This window comes from Danio rerio, chromosome 20, assembly GCF_049306965.1.
Source record: "Danio rerio strain Tuebingen ecotype United States chromosome 20, GRCz12tu, whole genome shotgun sequence".
Taxonomy (NCBI): domain Eukaryota; kingdom Metazoa; phylum Chordata; class Actinopteri; order Cypriniformes; family Danionidae; genus Danio; species Danio rerio.
This window is the reverse complement of record NC_133195.1, coordinates 22,679,439-22,702,240: the sequence shown is the minus strand read 5'-3', so window position 1 is coordinate 22,702,240 and position 22,802 is coordinate 22,679,439. Positions and strand designations below refer to the sequence as shown.

The 22,802-nt window shown below is 34.1% G+C and overlaps 1 protein-coding gene across 6 annotated transcripts in view; it reads left to right on the top strand.

Moving 5' to 3' along the window:
- kcnh5a (potassium voltage-gated channel, subfamily H (eag-related), member 5a) overlaps nt 1–22,802 on the top strand; it is a 227,768-nt gene that overhangs the window by 22,835 nt on the left and 182,131 nt on the right. For all 6 annotated transcript variants that reach the window (XM_073932538.1, NM_001276280.1, XM_073932539.1 and 3 more), the window contains 3 exon segments: nt 8,882–9,005; nt 16,832–16,938; nt 21,953–22,081. In XM_073932538.1, coding sequence (XP_073788639.1) covers nt 8,882–9,005; nt 16,832–16,938; nt 21,953–22,081 — 360 coding nt within the window.

The following is a 22,802-nucleotide window of genomic DNA, read 5'->3' as shown; positions in this document are numbered from 1 at the left end:
AGAACTCCAGGACTTGAGAACTCCTGCAACAGAGTGTGTTCAGGAATTAAATTGATAAATGTTGAAATTATACGCGTTACTAATCAGTACTAGTTAACATACTATAATACTAAAACCAAAATAAAAAGGAAAAATCTAAAAGTGGGCGGCACGGTGGCTCAGTGGTGAGAAGTTAAATTATTTATTTACTATTTTACATCTTTAAATCCTCTTAGAGACTTTTGTATGTGGCCCTAAAAGCACTGAAATGCATTTTTTAAAACAAAATATTTAAAAAGTAAAAATATTTTATTTATTATTATTTATTAATTTCAAAATTTAATACATCAACTAAATTAAATGAAAATAATAAATGTTTCCTCGACAGCGGCAACTTAAAAAAACTTTTTATGTATGCATGTACACTACTTGACAATAATCTTGTTGTCGATCCCAGTTGTTTGAGCAACAAATAATAACTTAATGACTTTTAGTTGATAATTTGTAAAAGTAGTAGAAGGATATTTTTTCCTGAATCATCTGTTGATCTGCATCTCAATCATCACAAATGCTGCAGAAGACATTTTGTAACCCACATTGGACCCAAGATTCTCACAGAAATCAGCCAAGTTTGGCGAAGGAAAAATCATGGTTTGGGATTACATTCAGTATGGGGCCGTGCAAGAGATCTGCAGAGGGGATGGCAACAACAGCCTGAGGTATCAATAAATTTGTGCTGCCCATTACATTACAAACCACAGGAGAGGGCAAATTCTACAGCAGGATAGCGCTCCTTCTCAGACTTCAGCCTCTCCATCAAAGTTCCAGAGAGCAAAGAAGGTCAAGGTGCTCTAGAATTGGCCAACCCATTCACCAAACTTAAACATATTGAACATAGGTGGGGTAAGATGGAGGAGGCATTAAATATGAATCCAAAGAGTCTTGAATAACTCTGGGAGTCCTGCAAGAACGCACCGTTTGCCGTTTCAGATGATGTTTTTAATAAGTTATTTGAGTCATATGTATAAATGCAGTTGTCCAAGCTCATGAGAGTCATACAATATATTAATTCTGTTTCCACTGCACTATGACTTTATATTCTTTATCGTACATTATTTCTGTTTAGTGACAAGAGTTTTGTCTAAGCTAAGTCAGATATTGTCTTTATTAAATATAAAAAAATCAAGGCATGATCATATTTTATTTGGGTGAAATAAGCATAATCTAGAGGCCTTTGCCTTTTATATCAGCCACTTCTGAAAATTATCAACTAGAAGTCAAGTTATTATTTTTGTTCCTAAAACTTGGATAGGCAACAAGATTTTTGTCGGGTATTGTATGTATGTAATGTATGTTTACTATAGTAACTATTACAGTTTACATGCAGTTATAAAGGCATTGAAATGATTTTTTACTATAACAATCTTCCATTAAAACTAAAGTAAACCAAATATAAGAGATAAACAATATATATATATATTTTTTAAATATTAAAAAAAAATCTAATCTCTAGTTAATGACTTACAGTAGCAGCACATGAGCTCATTCTCTCTCAGGCTCAGCTGTATTGTATTTTTGCTGTGGAATTGACTGTGTCCAGTCCCCCGCTCGCCTGAGCTCCTTTTCCATATTAGTTATTAATGCTTGACTTCTTGGCAGAGACTTTATTAGTCTGAACGTGCTGTCTTGGCTGAGGATGCGATATATCACCAGTGACAGAGCATTACGCCATTATCATCTCACCGAGGCCTGATCTGCAAACAGGATCTGGGTCTCCTGCATCCTCAGGGAGGATTTCTTCGCATTTGGCCTCTGATCCGAGGGCGAGGGCCGGGGCCGCTGTAATGAGTCTCCACTCTCCTTCCTCAAGGGGACAGCACTTTACTTCAGCTTTTCAGCCCAGGCAAACTGAAAAGAGGACCAGAGATAATGGAGACTATTCAATAGAGGAGAGAAGCAGCCACCTTTTTTAATGGCTGTGTCAAATGCCACGTCCTCTCTTTCTCTCTTTTGTCCTCAGGGTGGACTGCATGCTCCTAGAGTTTCCACAGTATAAAAGCCTTGTGTACTACAGAATAACAAATCGTTGCTGTAACTTTGCATTGTTATAAAGCACATTTGAATGATGTCACTCAACCAGTGAAAAGTTTGGGTTTACTACAAGTTTACAATTGAAGAGTTCAGATGCAAAAACCTCTAAATGTCATCTAAACTTTTCTTTTAAAATGAGCATTTTTCTCAGGCTCATGTTAGTAGGTTTAGTAATTTCACTTTTTTGTTGATCAAAAGAGTATTTTCATTGCCTGTAATTTGAAAAAAACTTAACATAAATATAGTTCAGATTTTGCATCTGAACTCTTCAATTTATAAAATGTGTGATTTTTATTTTGCTACACTTTTTTTTTAGAACATATTTTTATGTTTTTTTTCTTTTTAGACATACACGAAACAAAAATACAAACATAACATAAAATGCCTGACACAAAACATAACTGCATATACTAAAATATACATATGGCCAAAGCCATAAGCTTTTATGTTACAAACATTACAATATGGCAGGAAGAGTGAAAAGTTTGATGAAAACAGAAAACACATGAATGAATGTCTATACGGACATTATGTCATTCCGAGTTTCAAAATGTCACATAAAGCAAGGTTTATACTGTCTAGATATGGTGTCCAAGTGCGAATAAATGCATCAGTTGTGGAGTGGCTAAGACATGTTAGGTATTCCAGGGGAATAATCTCTCTAGTTATTGAATGCCATCCTTTAATGGAAGGGGGCTTATCATTGATCCATGACATCAAAATGTGTTTCCTGGCAGCAAAAGTTAACAGGCAGAAGAGTCGTTGTTCTTACTTGTTCCTGATTAGTTTGCAAGGAAAACCCAGGAGAAGGGACAAAGGGTCTATCTATGACCAGTCATTTTGCTACACTTTAAAAAATGTTGAGTTATTTATTTAACCCAATGGTTGTGTTAAACATATGTTGTGCTTTGTTGGGTTATTTTTTAACCTTTATTTGGTTATTTATTTAATAACTCAACCAGTTGGGTTAAAAATTTGAGTTTCAACATTCAGTTAGTTTAACTGACAGAAAACAGCTGTATTAATATGTGTGCGTATTGTTGTTTTTGTGTTATAAAGTTTATTTAATCTATAACGCAACAATATTGTTGTTATTTCTTTTATTAAATTACTTCTCCGTGTCATGTTTTTTTTTTTGATCCATTTCACTATGAGGACCATCTTTTAGACGCGTTTAGATGTGGTTAAAATGTATTGTACATTGTGGACAATAAGTGAAGCCTGCTGCAGCTGCTGGACAGTCTCTACAGCACACAGAGCTCCATATTCTGCTCCATCAACACATGTTTTTCTGCTTGCACAGTTTATAACTGTCTACTTTGTTCTTTTCCTTCATTGTTTGTGATTCTTAATTTATTTTAACAAAAGTGTCAGGAACTAAAATGTAATAAGCATTTTCAATATTTTTGAAAACTGTATGTTATTTATTTACACAGCCATAATTTTAAAATTAATAGTAGTACTAGTAGCAATAGAAAAAAAAAAGTAAAAAAAAAAAAAAACATTTAATCGAAATAACCCAATGCATTGGGTTAAATAATGTAATGAAAATACCCAGAAAGGTGCTATAATAACCTAAAGTTGGTTTATATGTTGGGGCGATTTTTAGCCCAACTATTTTAACAGAGTAGTGCATATTGGTATTCTTTCATTGAACAGTTAATCCATTAAAATTTAGTTTTTTTAATCAAAGTCTGACCATTTGTTTCTGTGTTTAGAGTATTAGTCCCTCTCTTTTGACAACAGTTTGACCGAATATTCCTCTAACCATTAGCTTGCTATGAGTGAATGTTGAGCAAAAAGAAAGCCCTGACACATACTTAGGGCCAGACAGAATATGAGGACATTTTTTTGTAAAAAGTTTATAAAAAATCTGTGGATTTATGTGGAAGAATTTTTGGGAGTATCATAACTAAAAATGGAATATGTTTAAAAAAAAAAAAAAAAAAAAAAAAAAAAAAAAAAAAATATATATATATATATATATATATATATATATATATATATATATATATATATATATATATATATATATATATATATATATATATATATATATATTTATTTATTTAATGTTTACAATGCAAAATCCAATTAGATCAAATTATTTGGAAAACAAAGCAAGTCTATCTCATAATATATCTACTAAAAGACAGAAAATATTACTGAACAAACTGTATTGCAAATAAATCATATGAACATTTCCATATTAGTGAATAATATTACTGAAAATAATTTATATCTTAATCTGAAATATTAATTAATAAACATTTACACAAGTATACAAATAGACTCAATAATGGGCTAAAATCTGCAGATTTCTGTGTGGGCATACCCATACTCAATATTCAGTTTCTGTTGGAAATTTATCAACATACTGAAATAAGTCTCACAGCTTATGGTTCAAAAACTTTAATGTTTCATGAGCAGCAAATCAGCATGAGACATGTGACACTAAAGACTGGATTAATGATGCTGGAAATCAGAGGAAAAAAGTAAATTTTTGGTCACACTTTATTTTAAGGTATTATTACCAACCATTAACAGTATCTTTTAGCTAAATAAACGTTTGAGCTCTCTTGGCCACTGTACCGTACCTTATCTGATACTTATAAAAATCTCAAAAATATGGAAGACGTGAACTCAAACATGTCTCAAAACATAACTTAAGACGTATCGCCAACACATCCATCAATCAAAACTATTCCCAACCCACAATTCATTCAATCATTTTTTTTTCTGCTTAGAATGAACCTTCAACTTGTCTAGCATCTGTTTTACGCAGCGGATGCCCTTCCAGCTGCAACCCATCACTGGCAAACACCCATACACACTTATTCACACACATACACTATGGACAATTTAGCTTACCCAATTCACCTATAGCACACAGCTTTGGAATTGTGGTGGAAACCAAAGCACCCTGAGGAAACCCATGCAAACACGGGGAGAACATGCGAATTCCACACAGAAATGCCAACTGACTCAGCCGGGGCTCAAAACAGCAACCTTCTTGCTGTGAGGCGACTGTGCCAACCCAAAATGATAAAGTTAATAAAAAAATTTAATTAATTGTCAAAAAATTGTCAGGAATTGTATTATTTCAGCTCATTTTAAACAAGTAATTTGAACAAGCAGCAAAATTAATTCAAGCGAAGATGATGTTGTGTGTGTGTGGGGGGGATTTCAATTGTCACAGACATTTCTAGAACATTTTGTGACCTGATTTGTTTTCCGGTGCTGTAATATCCTCTTCGCCGGGCTATTTTTATACCTGCGTCGGATGGCTGGACTGGAGTCAGCTCACTGAAACACTAATGAAGACTAGAGAGGATGACTTAGTCTCTTTAATGGCTCAGTCTCACAGGAACAATGTTCAGGTCTTTAACCCACCTGCTACTGCTGGACCACCGCGTGTCAATTACACTCATGTCAACACTGCACTGCAATTCAATTTGCCAAAAGAAAGAATGAACCCGTTACGGGGGGTTCCACAAATAGAGTCTAAAGTGGGAGCTGAAATTTCAGTCTCATTTAAATTTTGAACAAGTTGGCTCTGAAAGGGAAGTCTGTGAGTGAGAAAGAGTTTGCAGACGTCAGGGGATTCATCTCAATGCTCTGTTTCAATTTATATTTATTTTAATGCTTTATTTTGTAGTCTGTTAACAGTGAAAACAGTTAAATACTAAGCAATTTTAAAGCAATATTTTGGATAGAATAAGTTATATGTATGATTATGTGTACTATTGTTTAAATCTGTCTGAGTCTCTATAACAGTTGTGTATATGTACTGGGTGGAACTTGACTTTTAAAATACAAAAATGTTTTTTGAAAAAATTCTGAATAACATCAATTATAAAGATGCCTCTTAAATTTTTTTCTTTCTTTCTTTTTTTTTTTTTTGCAGCCATTTGATGTAGTTACAGCGTCTACCGGCAGGGTCAGGCTAGCCTGTTATACACTTTTTGCCCTAAGCAGTTCTATTTGTTCTTATAAATTATGCCTCTTAGAGCTTTCAGGAAAACATCTACACAAGTAACTAATTATAAACTAGATGGTTGACTCTCCACCCGTGTTTGAAGCCGTTGTTAACAAACACCACATCTGTGTGTTGCTGTGGGTTTCATGCTTTATGCATTTTAGCAAAATGGACAGTTTCTCCTTTTTTAATGAAGTATGCAGTAAATGACCCTTCCCGGGATTACGTTTGCCTTATTCATCTTTCATTTTAAGATCACAAACTTTTTTTATCACGCATTTAGCACACATTTCTTTATATTACTGTCACAAATTAAATACATTTTAAAAACATTTTTAAAAGTGTATACAGTATATTGGAGCTATTTGTTTGTTTTTTCTTTGCATGTACATACTGTATGTATGTATTAGAGCTGCGCAATTTGTCGTTTCAGCATTGATATCACAATGTATTAATACACAATAGTCACATCGCAAGATATGCCGTGTTGAGTTGGGATTATAGTTGACCAGAACCCACAGGGTAAAACACACAACATTTGTGGAGTCACTGTAGAACTGAACCATAATATATTGAAAGTTTGTCATTTATATGTGTTTTTATTAATTCCTGTAACTGTGTCAGCATTTTAAAATAATTTAAAGAATTCAGGCATAAGAAATTGTATGGTTTGCAAGTGATAAAGATTATTTTTAATAAATTTTTTAAATGATGAAGACCTATTCACTGTTATTTTACATTTAATTATTCAATTATTTTACCTGAATACTGTTAAACTCCCCAGAAAACCACACATTATGTAACTTAATCTTTGCCCCATTTTATTTATTGACTGTTTATTTATGACTGTAGTTTGTTTATTGTATATATACATAATATAAAATAATATATAAACCTATACATGATTCACTCCCCTACAAAATCATCCCGATCAATGAATGAATGACTCACCAAATAGGGTTAAGTCATCTGGTAAAATTGTGTTCATATTGCAATATAATTTTTTTCCAATATTGTGCAGTCCTAGTATGTATGTATGTATGTATGTATGTATGTATGTATGTATGTATGTATTAAATAAATATTTATTTGCTTATTTAATTTACCTCAGTTTTTGCACATGCTGAAAAAGATGCTGGGATCCACACAATTGTTTTGTGTTGGGACAACATGAAGGAAATGAGTAAACATGCTATATTTTATAAATTTAAGTGGATTGATCATAAAACAAGTAAGTTTTAGCAAAAACACTCAATAATTGGGTTGTTTTTCATTTATTTTAAAGAAGTAGTTTGAAAAAAACAGCAAACATAATTTTTTGTGTGTGTAATTTGCCTTCCAAATCCCCCTGCTGGCCTCACTTACTCCCACACCCCTAAACTGCACTCCCATCCGGGTCACGGCACCAAATGCATCCTCTAGTTAATGTAACCTAAGATGTTATATGCAATTTTTTTTTACTAAACATTAAACACTCTCTTTCTTGCTAAATGAATTATGGTCACCCTGTCTAGTCATGCCTAGAGTTTCAGGCTGAGAACAGTTTGTACTGTAATGTCACTGCGCCATTCCAGTCTCGCGCAGAAACACAATTGGAACCATACCTGATTATTCTAAGAGCGGTCAAAGAGCTTAGAATGACCAAGAGGTGACACTCTAGTGTAATTTGGGAAACAGCCACTAGAGGGCGGCCATTTTGGAATGAATACTCCAATAGAACAACAGCATATTATAAGTCTGTCAAATAAACTATTAAAAGTGCTGATGATTGTGATAATAAGTGTTGTATTGTCGTCTTTCATGTTGTATCTCAGGTTTAATAAGCTTTTTAAATAGATAAATAAAAAACAAAACAGACAAGCAAGTGGTTGCCTTACCAACGTACACAATATCTCTATCTAATGACCTACGTAGTTAAATTTTTTTCCTCACATAAATTGATAGTATGTTGGAGGAGTTTTAATTATTATATATATATATTTTTTTTACATCTGTTCTTGTACACAATATTTTGACTCCCAAATTTCCCTGCTGGCCTTTGTTACTCCCCTAATTTACACTCCTATCCGGGTCATGGCACCAAATGTTACCCATTGTTATTGTAACCCAAGATGTTACATGCAAATTATTCTTTTTGCTAAATATTAAACTAGGGCTGTGCGATTTGGGGGAAACATCTAATTGTGATTTAATTTTGTAGTCAAGCTTTAACTCAATATTCAGCAAGCCATAGCAACAATTTTGCGACAGCTCTTAAAAATGACCTGTTTTTGTTTGGTGTCTGTGACTTTGAATATAGCAAAATATTCTAATATTACCAGTGCTGTTTTTTTATATATATATTCAATTATCTATTAATGCTTCTGAAGCAGCAGATGCCATTATCCCACTTGTCCACACTTTTCTGTTTGTTTTCTTTTTTGTGGGCGTTCCACATACTGTAGTTCTGTTGTTGGGCAGAACGAAATTCTGATTGGGTAGAACGAAAGTGCGCTTACTCATTTGGCTAGTAAGACAGTCACACACAGATGACAATCACACATTTGCTCTGGGCAGGGGAAATTAAAACATACATATGATTCATACTGCAGCCTCTTGCGATTTAACTAATCGAAACCTTTCAAACTGCTATTCGATTTCGATTAATCGCACAGCCCTACATTAAATACCCTCTTTTTTGCAAAACTGAAACATGGTCACCCTGTCCAACCATGTCTAGAATCATGCCATGCCGAACAGTACAACACAATAGTGGAAAATCTTTACTAAAATACAATATATAAAAGTTTTTTTACATAAATAAATGTGTCCATCTCTTGTCTTTGATTGCAGAGAACAGTTTTTTGCTGGGGAATGCGCAGATCGTGGAGTGGCCTATAGTTTACAGTAATGACGGATTCTGCAAGCTCTCTGGTTACCACAGGGCAGAGGTCATGCAGAAGAGCAGCACATGCAGGTCAGTGTCTCTCCTGTTTCTTTGTTCACACCTAGACTTATTTTGCACTCAATGGCAGACAGTGATGTGAGACAAATGGATAATCACAACTTCTCAAGCAAAGTCATGCTGGATCCAAAAAATGCATTAGTGCGTATCATAACTAAATCATGTGTTTTCACAGAATTGCATTACTTTGGATGCGGAAAGGAAGCATCACAAGCTTTTCCAGAGGGATTATGCTTGAATAGCTGCAGCTGAATCTAATCTAAAAACTGATGCAAGGCAGAATGAGAAGGAGAGGAAAGACAGAGTTAGATTTTTTTTCCCTCAAGTGAGTTCTCCTGTTTGGGAAAACATATCTAAAAATAAATACAGTTTATATATTCATTATATGACATTTTCTTTCTTTTAAAAATATTTCCTAAGTACTGTTTACTGTGTACTGATTTATAATTACAAATCTATGTTGTCTTTGTTGTGATGACAGTATTTTATTAACATTTGCCTAATTTTTTTTTGCAAGAGACAAATATTCTGTTTAACTACAGTTTAAAGGTTTAACTGGGTTTATTAGATTAACTAGGCAAGTAATAAGGTACAGTTGAAGTCAGAATTAGTAACCCCCCTTTGTGTGAATGATGTTTAACAGAGTAAGGAAATTTTTACAGTATGTCTGATAATATTTTTTCTGGAGAAAGTCTTATTTGATTTATACGGCTAGAAAAAATAAGCTTTTAATTTTGAAAAAAACATTTTTCAATCAAAATTATTAGCCCCTCTAGGCTAATTCTTTTTTTCAATAGTCTACAGAACAAACTGTCATTATACAATAATTTTATTACCCTAACCTGCCTAGTTAACCTAATTAACCTAGTTAAGCCTTTAAATGTCACTTTAAGCTGTATAGAAGTGTCTTATAAAAATATCTAGGAAAATATTAATCACTGTCATCATGGCAAAGATAAAATAAATCAGTTATTAATGAGTTATTAATACTATTATGTTTAGAAATGTGTTGAAAAAAAACTTCACTCCGTTAAAGCAGAAATTGGGGAAAAAATTAACAGAGGGGCTAATATTTCAGGGGGACTAATAATTCTGACTTAATGTGTATATGCACACAGACTTTTAATTTTCAGCCAGCCCCAGGGTTTCCAGTCTTTCCATTACAAAATTGCCACATTTAAGATCTGATTTCTTTACTACCTGATAGATATACGATATAAAGTGGGTTTCAGATCCGACAGGAAGAACTGCATTAAATTCCGTTTTCCCCGTCATGTCTTTAAAGAGCTCCTGTTATGGGTTTTTGAAAATGACCTTCCATGCAGTGTATAACACAGCTGTAAGTAAATGAAAACATTCAGCTGAGGTTTAAATCTGAAAGTGCACCTTAAAAAAATATAGATTTTTTAAAATAAAAGATTCGAGTCATTTAAATGATTTGCTGTTTGTCTGAATCTTTCACCTGTTTATATTGACGTCAATACGAATCAATATTAAATATGAAGTGCCGTATCTGGTAAAACGTGAATGCGCCTTACCTTCAGATGCTAGCAGAGTGCCGACACGAAGATGAGTGAACATTAATAAGTGAACATTCTGGTGTTTTATGCTATAACCTACCTTGCAACAGGAAATTTGTGGGCCATTTGTTAAAAGAAGGATAAGAAAAGACTATTGATGTATGGGACTTTGTCAGAACTTGACAGGAACTTAACCGTACATAGTTCATGTTTCTTCCTTAATTTCACAAGTGTAAGTGCAATTAAAATGGTTGCTTCCTTGTTTTCTCTAGCTTGCAAAATATATATTTAATTGTGTTTTGTTACTTGTAATCGCTCCACGTGGCTTGTACTGTATCTGGTTAACTTTTTATATTCAAATATCATGCCTAAAGCCATGTTGAAAACACGGTGCGTGCCACTTTCTTTATGGATTTAAATGCATTTGTGAGCTCGCGATCCTCTGCCATTTGTCATTGCTATGGCCACCGTCTGCTGTTTCTCTCACACACGTGTCAGTCAAGCAAAAGTGTAGTTCAGCTTTTGCCACCGTGTGGATTAATACTGAATGTGTGTCGTTGTTTTAATTTATGGTTAGGAATAGAGCAAAATGCTGCTGTTTAATGGCAATACTTTAATGCACTCCTGCATTGGGTTTACACACACTCAGCACTCTGACTACTTCAACAATGTTAATAGTGGGCATTTTTCTCTGTCTCGCGCTGAATGCAGTCGACTAATCACAACAGACTGGGTCATCGGACCAATCAGCACAGATTAGCATCGCGCTAAGGAGGGGTTTGGGAACACATTAATCGCTGAACAATTCATATGGGAGTCGCTGGGATAATTGGGTAAAAATAAATGCATTTTACAAGGCAATGAAAGTGTTTTTTGACCCTGCATGCATATCAGTCTTTTGTTGGAGACACGCAAAACCAAAATATGACCTTTTTAAATGCATAAAAGGGGCTCTTTACAATATGACAATTTATTTTACCTCAGTATTTCCAATGGAGTTTCTGTGCTAGCCTGTTACTAATGACGGCTCTAGCGATTACACGGTCTTTCATCTCGTTTTATGCTTAAACAACTTAATGAATGCTTAAATCTATTTAACTGAATGCATTTTGATAACATTACAACATTGATGCTGTCAAAAGCAACCTTGTTGAATTGAAAATAGTCACATTAAGTTTTCACCGGAAGTTTATCATTGGCTGAAAAACACTAGCTGAGCTAGAGCCCATTAGGCAAGTCACTTCTCTATGGAAAAAAAAATGGCCATTTTCTGTCTAATTATTACATTTAAAATACCATTAACAAAAAAAATTATTAAAATAAATTAACATAACATTGTTAGATTCTTTATTTAATATCTAAAATGTTTAAACAAAGAAAGCTAGTTAAAAATACATTTTTGAATGCATTAAAAATCATAAAAAAAAGATAAAAAATAGTGATTTTTTTAAATGAAATATATTTTAAGTTTTTAAAATGTATTTTTTTGAGCCTCACAATTAAAAAATATTTATATATAAATAATATTTAGATATATATTTTAGAAAAAAAAATATTGTACCATATGGGACTAGCTGCTATTTCTGCTAGCTGCACTGATCAGAATGCGGATGTTTCTCTAATGATTTGTTAAAGTGTTAAGAACCGAAGTGTGATTTTCTCACTCTGCTTGAGCTAGCAATGCCGCTAAAGCACACTTCTCACATCACTTCAGCTGCGTTAAGCCATAGTAAATCTGCCTGCGCTCTTTAGCCACTCCGAGAGCGCATTTCTCCTGAGCCATCACTGAACACCTTGTTAGCGCTAAATACGCTCAGTAAGGTGCCAATCATCAGAGCAGAAATAGAAAGACCAACTACAGTGATTTGGCTCTACCTACATGCGGCGATATGGATCTGCCTACAAACTGTGATATGACTCCAGATTGACTCAAGATTCAAGGGGAATTTTGGACGCAGAGCTGGCACAAGCCTTTGTCAGCTAAAGCAATAAGGGTGAGGATTTGATACGAAAAAATCTCCAAGAAGCTCACAGCCACAAAACTCAGCTGCCCTATAATTACCTCTGTTTTTGGTTGTATGGAAGCTGAAGTGATAATAAGATCCAAAAACAAACACCATCTTTAAGAGGAAACTGGGGGATTCAGTGCAGCGCTAAAGAGGTTGTAAAATCTCCCAGTCCTTATTGTAGTAAAGTGCTGAAATTATAAGGACTCAAGAATGCAACAGACAACAGATTAAAAAAAGACTAAAAGGACTGACCACTTTTACATTCTAACATTGTAGTAAAAATATAGTTTAATGTTGTTGTTTTTTTTGCAATATATTAATATACATATTATTGAACAAAACATTTTCACATTTTCAAGTGGTACTCACCTCTAAAAAGTAATTTTCTTACTCAGTTTTGTCTTGCTTTCCAATTATTTTCTAAATATTGTTCATATAAATATATCTAAATATAATATCCAACTTAAATGAGTTGCTTAAGAACATAATTAAAGAACTGTTTTTTTCTTTGAGGTTTTATCTCTCAATTTGTACTTTATTTTAATAAAACAGGACTTAATATTTGATTTTGTTTCTCAAATAGAGAAAATATGGTAACACTTTAGTTTAGGTCACAATTATTAACTGTAAAAAATATGGATGACGCACCTTTTCCCATTAAACGCTTTAAATGCAAAACACTAATGATCACAAATGTGATTTATTTATTTATTTTTTTATTTATTAATGATTTTTTTTGACAAATATTGCGATTTTGGATTTAATGTGCGATTTAATTTTGTAGTCAAGCTTTAGCTCAATAATCTGTATCGTGGCTTCTTACTGCTTTAATGCAGTGAGTGTTAGTTAAAAAAGAACTGAAAAGATATTAATTTCATTCATTCATTTTTTTTTTCGGCTTAGTTTTTTTATTAATCAGGGACTGCCACAGCGGAATGAACCGCCAGATATTAATTTACTTAAGCATTAATTCAAATGTATTTTTAAATAATCAGAAATTAAGCACTCATTTTTCTCTAGCGCAAACAGTAAGCACAAATAAAATGACCTTGCTTTTCTGTAAACAAGTTAAACTTAAATCCGGGAGATAATGTAGCTTATTGTAAAAACTAAATAATAATATTTATAAAAACACAGAACACTCAGCAAAACTAACATGGCTGAAACAACTCTGAAATTGTACTTTGCTGCTGTTTGTTACTAGATTGTCACTGGAAATACTTTCAATTGACTTTTTTGTGAGATACTCATAACTCAGTTGTGCTCACTCAATTGGCTAGTAAGTCTTTCTAGCCTGATCTCACAAGGAAACGTAAATATTTTACGTTTTGTCAGTTTAGTGGCTAATTCGTACGAATTCGTACAAGTTCAGTTGTACGAAAATGTAAAATTTTAAAAAGGAGGTGTGGCACCCAACCCCACCCCTAACCCCAACCGTCATTGGGTGATGAGCAAATCGTACTAATTCATATGAATTAGCCACTAAATCAAAAGTTATGAATTGCTGTGAGATAGCGTTGGTCCATCACACATAGATGGCAGTCACGCATTTGCTCTGGGCAGGGGAAATTAATTAAATTAATTCAATAATATAAATATATTTCATATAACAGTCCCTTGCGATTAGCTAATCGCTTAGTTTTAAATCGCAATTGCGATTCGATTAATCCACTGCCCTACTAGTTATTATAGACTCAGTTTATGAGTAGGCCCTGAGGTCCACCCTATTTTACCAAGGTCCCCCCATTTTTACATTTCTGGCCTCACTCCTGTCACAAAATGCTTTACAGTAAACAGACAACAAAAATCAAAACAAGTTAAATTCCGTTTGCAAATACCACTGAAGTGTATTAACAGCCAACCATTTTTTATTTGTCCAAAAAGATGTGTCCCATAGTTGTTAAAAAAGAAAGTTCCAGAGCCTTGGAGCCACAACACAGCAGGCACGGTCAACTCTTGTCTTAAGACGTGTTCTAGGAATAGCTAAACAGTCTTGGTCAGAAGACCTCAAAGGACCTCAACAGCCATAGGAGAGTGCATGTAAAAGTTCTTGGATATAAAAATACCTGGAATTTTAAAATGTACTCTTGAATTAATGGGAAACCAATGAAGGGCTTTAAGCACAGGAGTAACGTTTGACCTCCTGCTAGTGTTTGGTTAAAAGCCTTGCAGCTGCATTCAGCACAACTTGTAAGCTCTCCATAGATGATTTGTTCAAACAAGTGTGCAGAACATTACAAAAATCCAACTGTGAAGAGATAAAGGCATCAACAAATATCTCTTCTTTATAATCTTCACAATCTTGCTAAAACATAGAGCTGTTAAAACTTAGAGCTTTATTAAAAATATTATTAAATCATTATATTATATTAGTTCTATTAAATATGAGTAATTTTAGGGGTAGCTCTATCAATAATCAAACACTTCAGTTTTATTAGGATTAAGTTGCAAAAAGTTGTCAGACATCCATTTGGTAAGACTAAAAAATCCTGCGGTCTGTCAGGGCTAAAATACAATTGCAAATCATCAGCTTAACAATGATAAGATGTTAATTAAAAAAAAAAACTAATGATCTTACTTAGTGGAACCATATACAAACTATATTTCTTTCATATTTTTAGCACAAAAGAAGTTATTTTTAATAATGCTGCAAACTGGTATCCACTGATTTTCATACTTTCATTTCAGTTATCAACAGGCTTACCTTTAATATGTTCATTGTGTTCAACAGAAGAAAGAATAATTAATTAATAAATGTTAGTAAGCAGTTTATAACTGCAGCTACAAATGCTCTATTCTTGACCTACTAGCACCTATATATTGTGCTTAACAATTGTAATTTCATACTTTGCTAATGATTTATTTTTCATTACTAAATTAAGTATTGCATTATTTACAAACCAGTTGTATTTAAGAGTAGCTGAGGGGTTTTAGGATCATTCAGAATGAGTTAGTAAATGATTAATAAACTATTGAAATCAACATTTATATATCTTATTATTCAGGCATATACTAATAGTTAACTAATATGTTAATAAATGCTTTATTAACTCAAATTCATGCAGTTTTGTGACCTAATCTAAAGTAAAGACTATTTATGCTTTATAAATCCCTTATAAATGACAAATAAAGGCTCAGAATCAAATGAACAACAATCCTTGCGATCTTATTTAAAAAGTAAAATTACTGTAAAGTTTAAACATTGCTGAATAACAGGAGTGTCAAATACGACATAAAACTGGATAAAACAACAACAATATAATAATGTAACAATATATAGTAAGATGTCATGTTTAAACTCTATAACGATTTTATTTTATGTAAGGTTGCAAAGATTTATTTTTTATTTAAAGTACAGTTTCATTTGTGTATCTTTAAATGAATAGGAATGAATAACATCATTTTTCCTGTTTAGAATTTAACTGAGCTTTTATTTGTTGTTTATAAGGGATTTATAAAGCATAAATAGTCCTCACTTTAGATTAGGTAATAAAACTAGATGAAGATGAGTTAATAAAGCATTTTATTAACATACATTGTAACCATTACGATATGCTTGGTTGATAAGATATATAAATGTTGATTTCAATAGTTTATTAGTCATTTACTAACTCATTCTCAATGATCCTAAAAACCCTCAGCTACTCTTAAATACAAATGGTTTGTAAATAATGCAATACTTAATTTAGTAATGAAAAATAAATCATTAACCAAGTATGAAAGTACAATTATTAAACACAATATATTGGTGTTCATAAGTCAAGAATAGAGCATTTGTAGCTGCAGTTATAAACTGCTTACTAACAATTATTAATGTAGAGTTAATGCTTAACAGATAATGAATTCACTATTTGCTAATGCTTAATAAATGATTTATAGTGTGTAGTTATTATAAAGTGTTACCGAAAGGAACTCTAACAGGTTTGGAATCACTTGAGGATGAGTAAATTTCATTTATATCTTATTTTGGCAAGCTATCCCTTTAATACACCTTTTACGTAACATTAAGGCTAGATCTGGTCGGAACTGTGGCTCAGTGCGTACTGTTTGTCCAGCCTCCACAAGTTCAATAGAGCGGCTACAGTAACTGACAGCTTGTGTCATCAGCCACTCCTCCTTGTGCACACTCCGTCTATTAATTGACAGTGAAAGACAAGGTAGAGTTGACTGGGCGGATGTGTGTGCCACACAGGTGCGATGCGCGGCTCTCCTTACTGTCTTTTTCTGCTCTCTTTGTCTCACTCATTTTCATCACTCGTTTCTCATAACCTTTTTTTATTATTCTTTTGTCTCTCTGTCCCCTTTGCAGTTTCATGTACGGCGAGCTGACAGACAAGAAGACAATAGACAAAGTCAGACAGACCTTTGATAACTATGAGTCCAATTGCTTTGAAGTGCTGCTCTATAAGAAGAACAGTGAGTATTTCTGCTGGGATTGTTGTGCCTGCTGCATCTGGCAGAAAAGTGAACGTGAAGAGATGCAATTGTGCTCTATGTGAGAAGCTGCATTCCTGAAATGAGGGAAAATGACTTGTTTTTATTTTGTGCATATATAAGTTCAGTTACATCCCAGTAGGCACCTTTATGTTAAAATGACATCAAAATGCATGTCAAAAAATACATTTATTTTTAATTTAATGTCAATTGACAACCTTTTTTATATGCTGTACAGTTGAAGTCAGAATTATTAGCCTCCCTGTTTATTTTTTCCCCAATTTCTGTTTAACGAAGAGCAAATTTTTTCAACACATTTCTTAACATAATAGTTTTAATAACTCATTTCTAATAACTGATTTATTTTATCTTCACCATGATGACAGCAAAAAATATTTTACTAGATATTTTTCAAGACACTTCTATACAGCTTAAAGAGACAATTAAACGCTTAACTAATAATAATATTAATAATAAAAATTCCTTACATTTATATAGCGCTTTTCTGGGCAATGTGTAAAGTGCTTCACACATTGGGGGAAACTCCTCATCCACCACCAGTGTGCAGCATCCACCTGGATGACGGGATGGGCAGCCTGACCGCACACCACACACCAGCTGATTGGTGAAGGAGAGACAGAGTGATGAAGCCAATTATGATATGAGGATGGTTAGAAGGTCATAATTGACAGAGGTCAGTGGGCAAAATGTGCTAGGATGCTGGGGTTAAATCCCTACTCTTTTTCGAAGGACATCCCACAGTTTGAGCGCCACTTGCTTGTCTCACATACACCACCTCTAGCTAGTTTTACCATGTGGTCTCCAGATACTGAGCGGACGTAGCCCTGCTCAGCTTCAGTGGGCGACCATGCGAAAGTTGCAGTGAGCTACCTGTCGGCAACTAGGTTAATTAGGGTAACTAAGCAGGTTAGTATAATAAGGCAATTTATTGTATGATGATGGTTTGTTCTGTAGAAAAATAATATAGCTTAAAGGGGCAAATAATTTTGTTCTTAAAATGGTGTTTAAAAAAAATTAAAAACTGCTTTTATTCTAGCTGAAATAAAACAAATAAGACTTTCTACAGAAGAAAAAATATTATCAGACATACTGTCAAAATTCCCTTGCTCTGTTACACATTATTTGGAAAAAAAAAAAAAATCTAAGGGGGGTAATAATTCTGACTTATTGAATTTTTTGATCGCACTTTACAAAAATGTTAGTTCTTCCTATTTCCTTTTTATTGTATTTTAACATGTACATACACATTTACATGTGCCAGATATAACATAAACCAGCAAGCAAACAAATGAACAAACAAAAGAAAAGGCTTCTCAGTATTGATGTCAAAATGACATTAAATTAATATCTACACTAGTGTCAAAAAACAATAAAAAGATCAATAATCAATCCTTTAATCGATATTGGTAGGTTTTATGATGCCAATGTTAGATGTCAATTTGCTGTCATTTTGCCATGAAAGTAGTTTACATGCATTCTAGGGATACAAATAAATCCAGTGTAAATTTGTAATCTGTAATCAAACGTTTCTTATATTATAAAACTTTTTTGTTTTCATTGTGTTGGTCAACTGGACATCAAGGCTTTGGCATCAAATCAAATAGCATTTTTTACGTGCCGTAGCTTTTTTTAAATGAGGTTTATGATGTTTTATTTTAGATCAGGGTGCCTGCTGGGATGTTTAAGCAGATCACAGGTCTCAATTATACTGTAAATTTGCTGGCTAATTTTAAACATTGATCTGCATTATCCTTTGCCTGCTCACATTTTCAGTATTTTTCCTATTCATTTTTTTCCCATAGTGATTGCAAAAAGTCTTAATTAAACCAAACAAACCAGCAACAAGGATAATCACAACATTAAAAAGTTTGATTTGATGCAAATAAGTACATGGAAATCAGACCAAAAAAAAAACAAAAAAAAACCACGCAGCCAAAAGTACTGTAAAAGTGATTGAAGAGCAGCTGCCTGCTTCAGCCATTGCAGATTCTCCAGAGCAGCTGCACAAGCTCAGATGACAACTCAGTTATTTCACTATTGTCCAGACCTAATGACGACGCTGATGGCAAGTGTTTCATGTTTGTTCTGACACTTTAAATTCTTCATTACTAGGGCCAGACGGAATCTTTTGACAGTTTTTGCTATTTCTATGCAGAATTTTGTAACAAATCTGCAAATTTATGCTGAATAATTTTGGGAGGATCGTAACTAAAAACTTTAAATATGAAAAGTATGAAAAAATTATACTTTTTACATTTTTATTTAATGTTTACAATGCAAATCCTATTAGATCCAATTAATTGCTAAACAAAGCAAGTCTCTTATATGATATCTCTATATTACTTTACAAATTGTATTGTAAATAAACCATAGGAATTTTTTTTTTAAATTAGTGAAAAATAACACTGAAAATAATAAAAATACAGAATATATATGAATTCACACACATTTACACAAGTAAATAGACTTAATGATGGGCCAAAAATCTGCAGAAATCTGCATATTTCTGTGCGTGCAGATTCCATGTGGGCCTACTCATAACTCAATGCTTTATGACAAAACACTCTTAACTCATTAATAATATTAATACTTTCTTGGGTCAAGTTTATAAAATAAAAGTGATAATTTTATTTGGCTAATTTTATTCTGCTTAAAAAATCGTTTAAATATGGGTACACTTTGAGTCTATTCTTTGGAGGCAGCATTCCAAAGGTGTCAAGGCAAGTCCGAATCCAAATTCTGCTTTACTTCCATTCTTTGGAGGTTCAGATGTGCATCTCATAATGCCATGCATACCATTTCTGAGAGTTAAAGGTGCTGTATGTTTTTGACTCTTCTAAGGCATAAAAATACTATAATATGTTTGCAGATATTTAAGAAACATGCTAAGTGAACATTCTTGTTTATATGAAAAACAATGCTGAAGTCAGATATTCTGCTTTGGAAATGTATTTTCCATACTGGAACACTGTCTTTGTTTTAGTTCCTTTAATCCACCCAATGACAGTTTAGCCAATTATATTTCAGCACCCTGGGCAGTGTTGCCAAATTGGGCGGTTTTGAATTTGATTGTGCGGGTAAAAAATGGCATTGCCGGGTTGACAAATTTAGGCAGTTTTGAAATGTAAATTTGATATGTTAACCCTGAATAAAGCACATGAGGTGTACCTATGTGAACAGCACCGTAAGTTTAAACTGTTGTTTAGCTGCAAGAAATAGAAGCTGTTTCTAATATATCAATTTAGGGTGTTGGTTACAACAAAAACTCCTTTTAATATGAAAATATTCTTTCTATTACATCATTGCTTTTATTTAGAACATGGTTTAAATCAGCCTTTGGGGTCGACCGTCAGACTTACTCCTGTTGCTCAATCTGGCCACCTGCACTTGCGTTATTTTGTTCCAGGAATGCAATCCTAATTCAACCACTGGGTGTCAAACTTACATACCGCATCTTTAATTAAAAAAATTAAACATGGTATCTTGAAGAACAGCTTGAGTATGTTTAAATGTATTTTGGGCCACACAAAGGCGCAATTGGTAGCACAATCGCCTTAAAGCAAGAAGATCGCTGGTTCGAGCCCCGGCTGGGCCAGTTGGCATTTCTATATGGAGGTTGCATGTTCTCTCCGTGTTCCTCCGGGTGCTCCAGTTTCCCCCACAAGTCCAAAAACATGCGCTATAGATGAATTTGGTAAGCTAAATTGTCCGTAATGTATGTGTGTGAATGAGTGTAATTGAATGTTTTCCAGTGATAGGTTGCAGCTGGAAGGGCATCCAGGATAAGTTGGTGGTTCATTCCACTGTGGCAACCGCAGGTTAATGAAGGGACTAAGCCGAAAAGAAAATGAATGAATGAATGAATAAATGTACATGTTTGGTCAACGTATTACACTGGCATTTCTAGATAAAAGTTAGTGTTGTAGTAAGCAAATGATTCCTTAGTTATCAGTAAAGCTCTCTGTTAATAGTCATACATGATTAAAACATTATGCTGTCTCAGTCATCTGTCTGAAATTATTTTAGAAGGTGCATTCATGCCCCAACGCTGCCTCCAGAGTCACTGATTAAATGGATAGACATGGTCAGCAAACATACTCAATAGTTTAACTAATGTTCATTTGCTAAAAAGTCCAAATCTCACCGGCCATGTGAGATTATTTTCATGTTGTTTTCACTAAATTCTACCCATACTGCTCAAATGTTTGCTATTTTTGTCACCAGTGTGCGGTTCTGTTTCTGTAACTCATCTGCATCAAAGTTCGAAGTGTTGTGAGTTCAGAGACTCAGCAGGCCGTGGTTGTAGCAAGAGCTTATTTGAGTTACTTTTCCCTTTCTGTCAGCTCTGAGCAGTCTGGCCGTTCTCCAAGGCATTTTCGCCCACAATACTGATGCTCACAGGATGTTTTGTCTTTCTAGCCTGTTTATTTGGGAACTGCTATGTAATTTGATAATTTTCACGGTATCAAGGTATCTTGTAGTTTCAAGGTATCTTGCATTTCAGGGCACAATTGCATTGTCTCTTCTCTTGAACTTTATGAATGTAGCGTCTATATATATATATATATATATAAATCTCCCCATGTTGCCTCTATAAGATAACATTGTCCTGTTAAGCTCAAATGTAATGACCCATTGGGTACATGGGTTACACTGTACATTTCTCATAGCTGTTAACCAAGGACCTTGGTCTCAATGATTTTCCTGTCCTCTTTATTTCCCAATTCCTACCTTTCTCCTGCAATCTTTATTCACCACCATCTTCTCATCATTACTCATTCCTCTGCTTGCCTTCCTTTAACCTCTCTGTCACTTTCACTTTGCCTCACTTTTCTCATCATTTCCATCCATGTCTTTTATCTGCCTGGTCATGACTTCTTTTAAACCCTCAATTTTGCTTCTTTTCACGTACCACTTTTCATACTTTCCTTTCATCCCGCCCATCCCTTTCTCTGCCTCCATGCGGTGCTGTCAGGAACACCTGTATGGCTCCATATGCAGGTGGCCCCCATCAGGAACGAGAATGATAAGGTGGTCCTGTTCCTCTGCACTTTCAAGGATATCACTGTCTTCAAGCAGCCCATAGAAGATGAGACCACCAGAGGTAAGAAATCTAATCTCGAGTACTGTTATTTCTGGCTTGTGGTAGTTTCATTAGCACCGAAAAACAGATTCATTTTGAAGGAACCACATATGTATTGAATATATGTCAAATGTTTACATGTGAAATGTCATCTGGAGGAACAATCAAGTTTTGTCAGATCTCGTCAGATATTAGATTCTTTTTTAAATGTCATGGATAATCCTGAGACGTTCACTTTTGTGGGTGTCGTGGTGTTGACACTATGGGATTGTTAATATCCACCTCACCATGTTGACCAAAGGCCTTCTCCAATAAGCTGTGCTAATAAGATTATGAAGAAAAAATAAAGATCTGGGTATAAATAACAAGTCCCAGAGGGGTACATCCTGCATCTTTGTACAGTGGCCAATCTCCTTTGAGGCCAGTGACCACTGGTGCGATAGCAAACTCTGAAGCTAGCATAATTTAAGTAAGGCACACTAAATAAAGGGTGGCGGCAAAATGGGTTGTGCTATCGCCTCACAGCAAGAAGGTCGCTGGTTCAAGCCTCGGCTGGGTCAGTTGACATTTCTGTGTGGAGTTTGCATGTTCTCCTCGTGTTCGCGTGGGTTTTTTCCAGGTGCTCCAGTTTCCCTCACAAGTCCAAAGACTTGTGGTACAGGTAAATTGGCTAAGCTAAATCGTCTAAAGCTAAATTGTGTGTGGGTGTTTCCAAGTGATTCAGTGCAGCTGGAAGGTCATC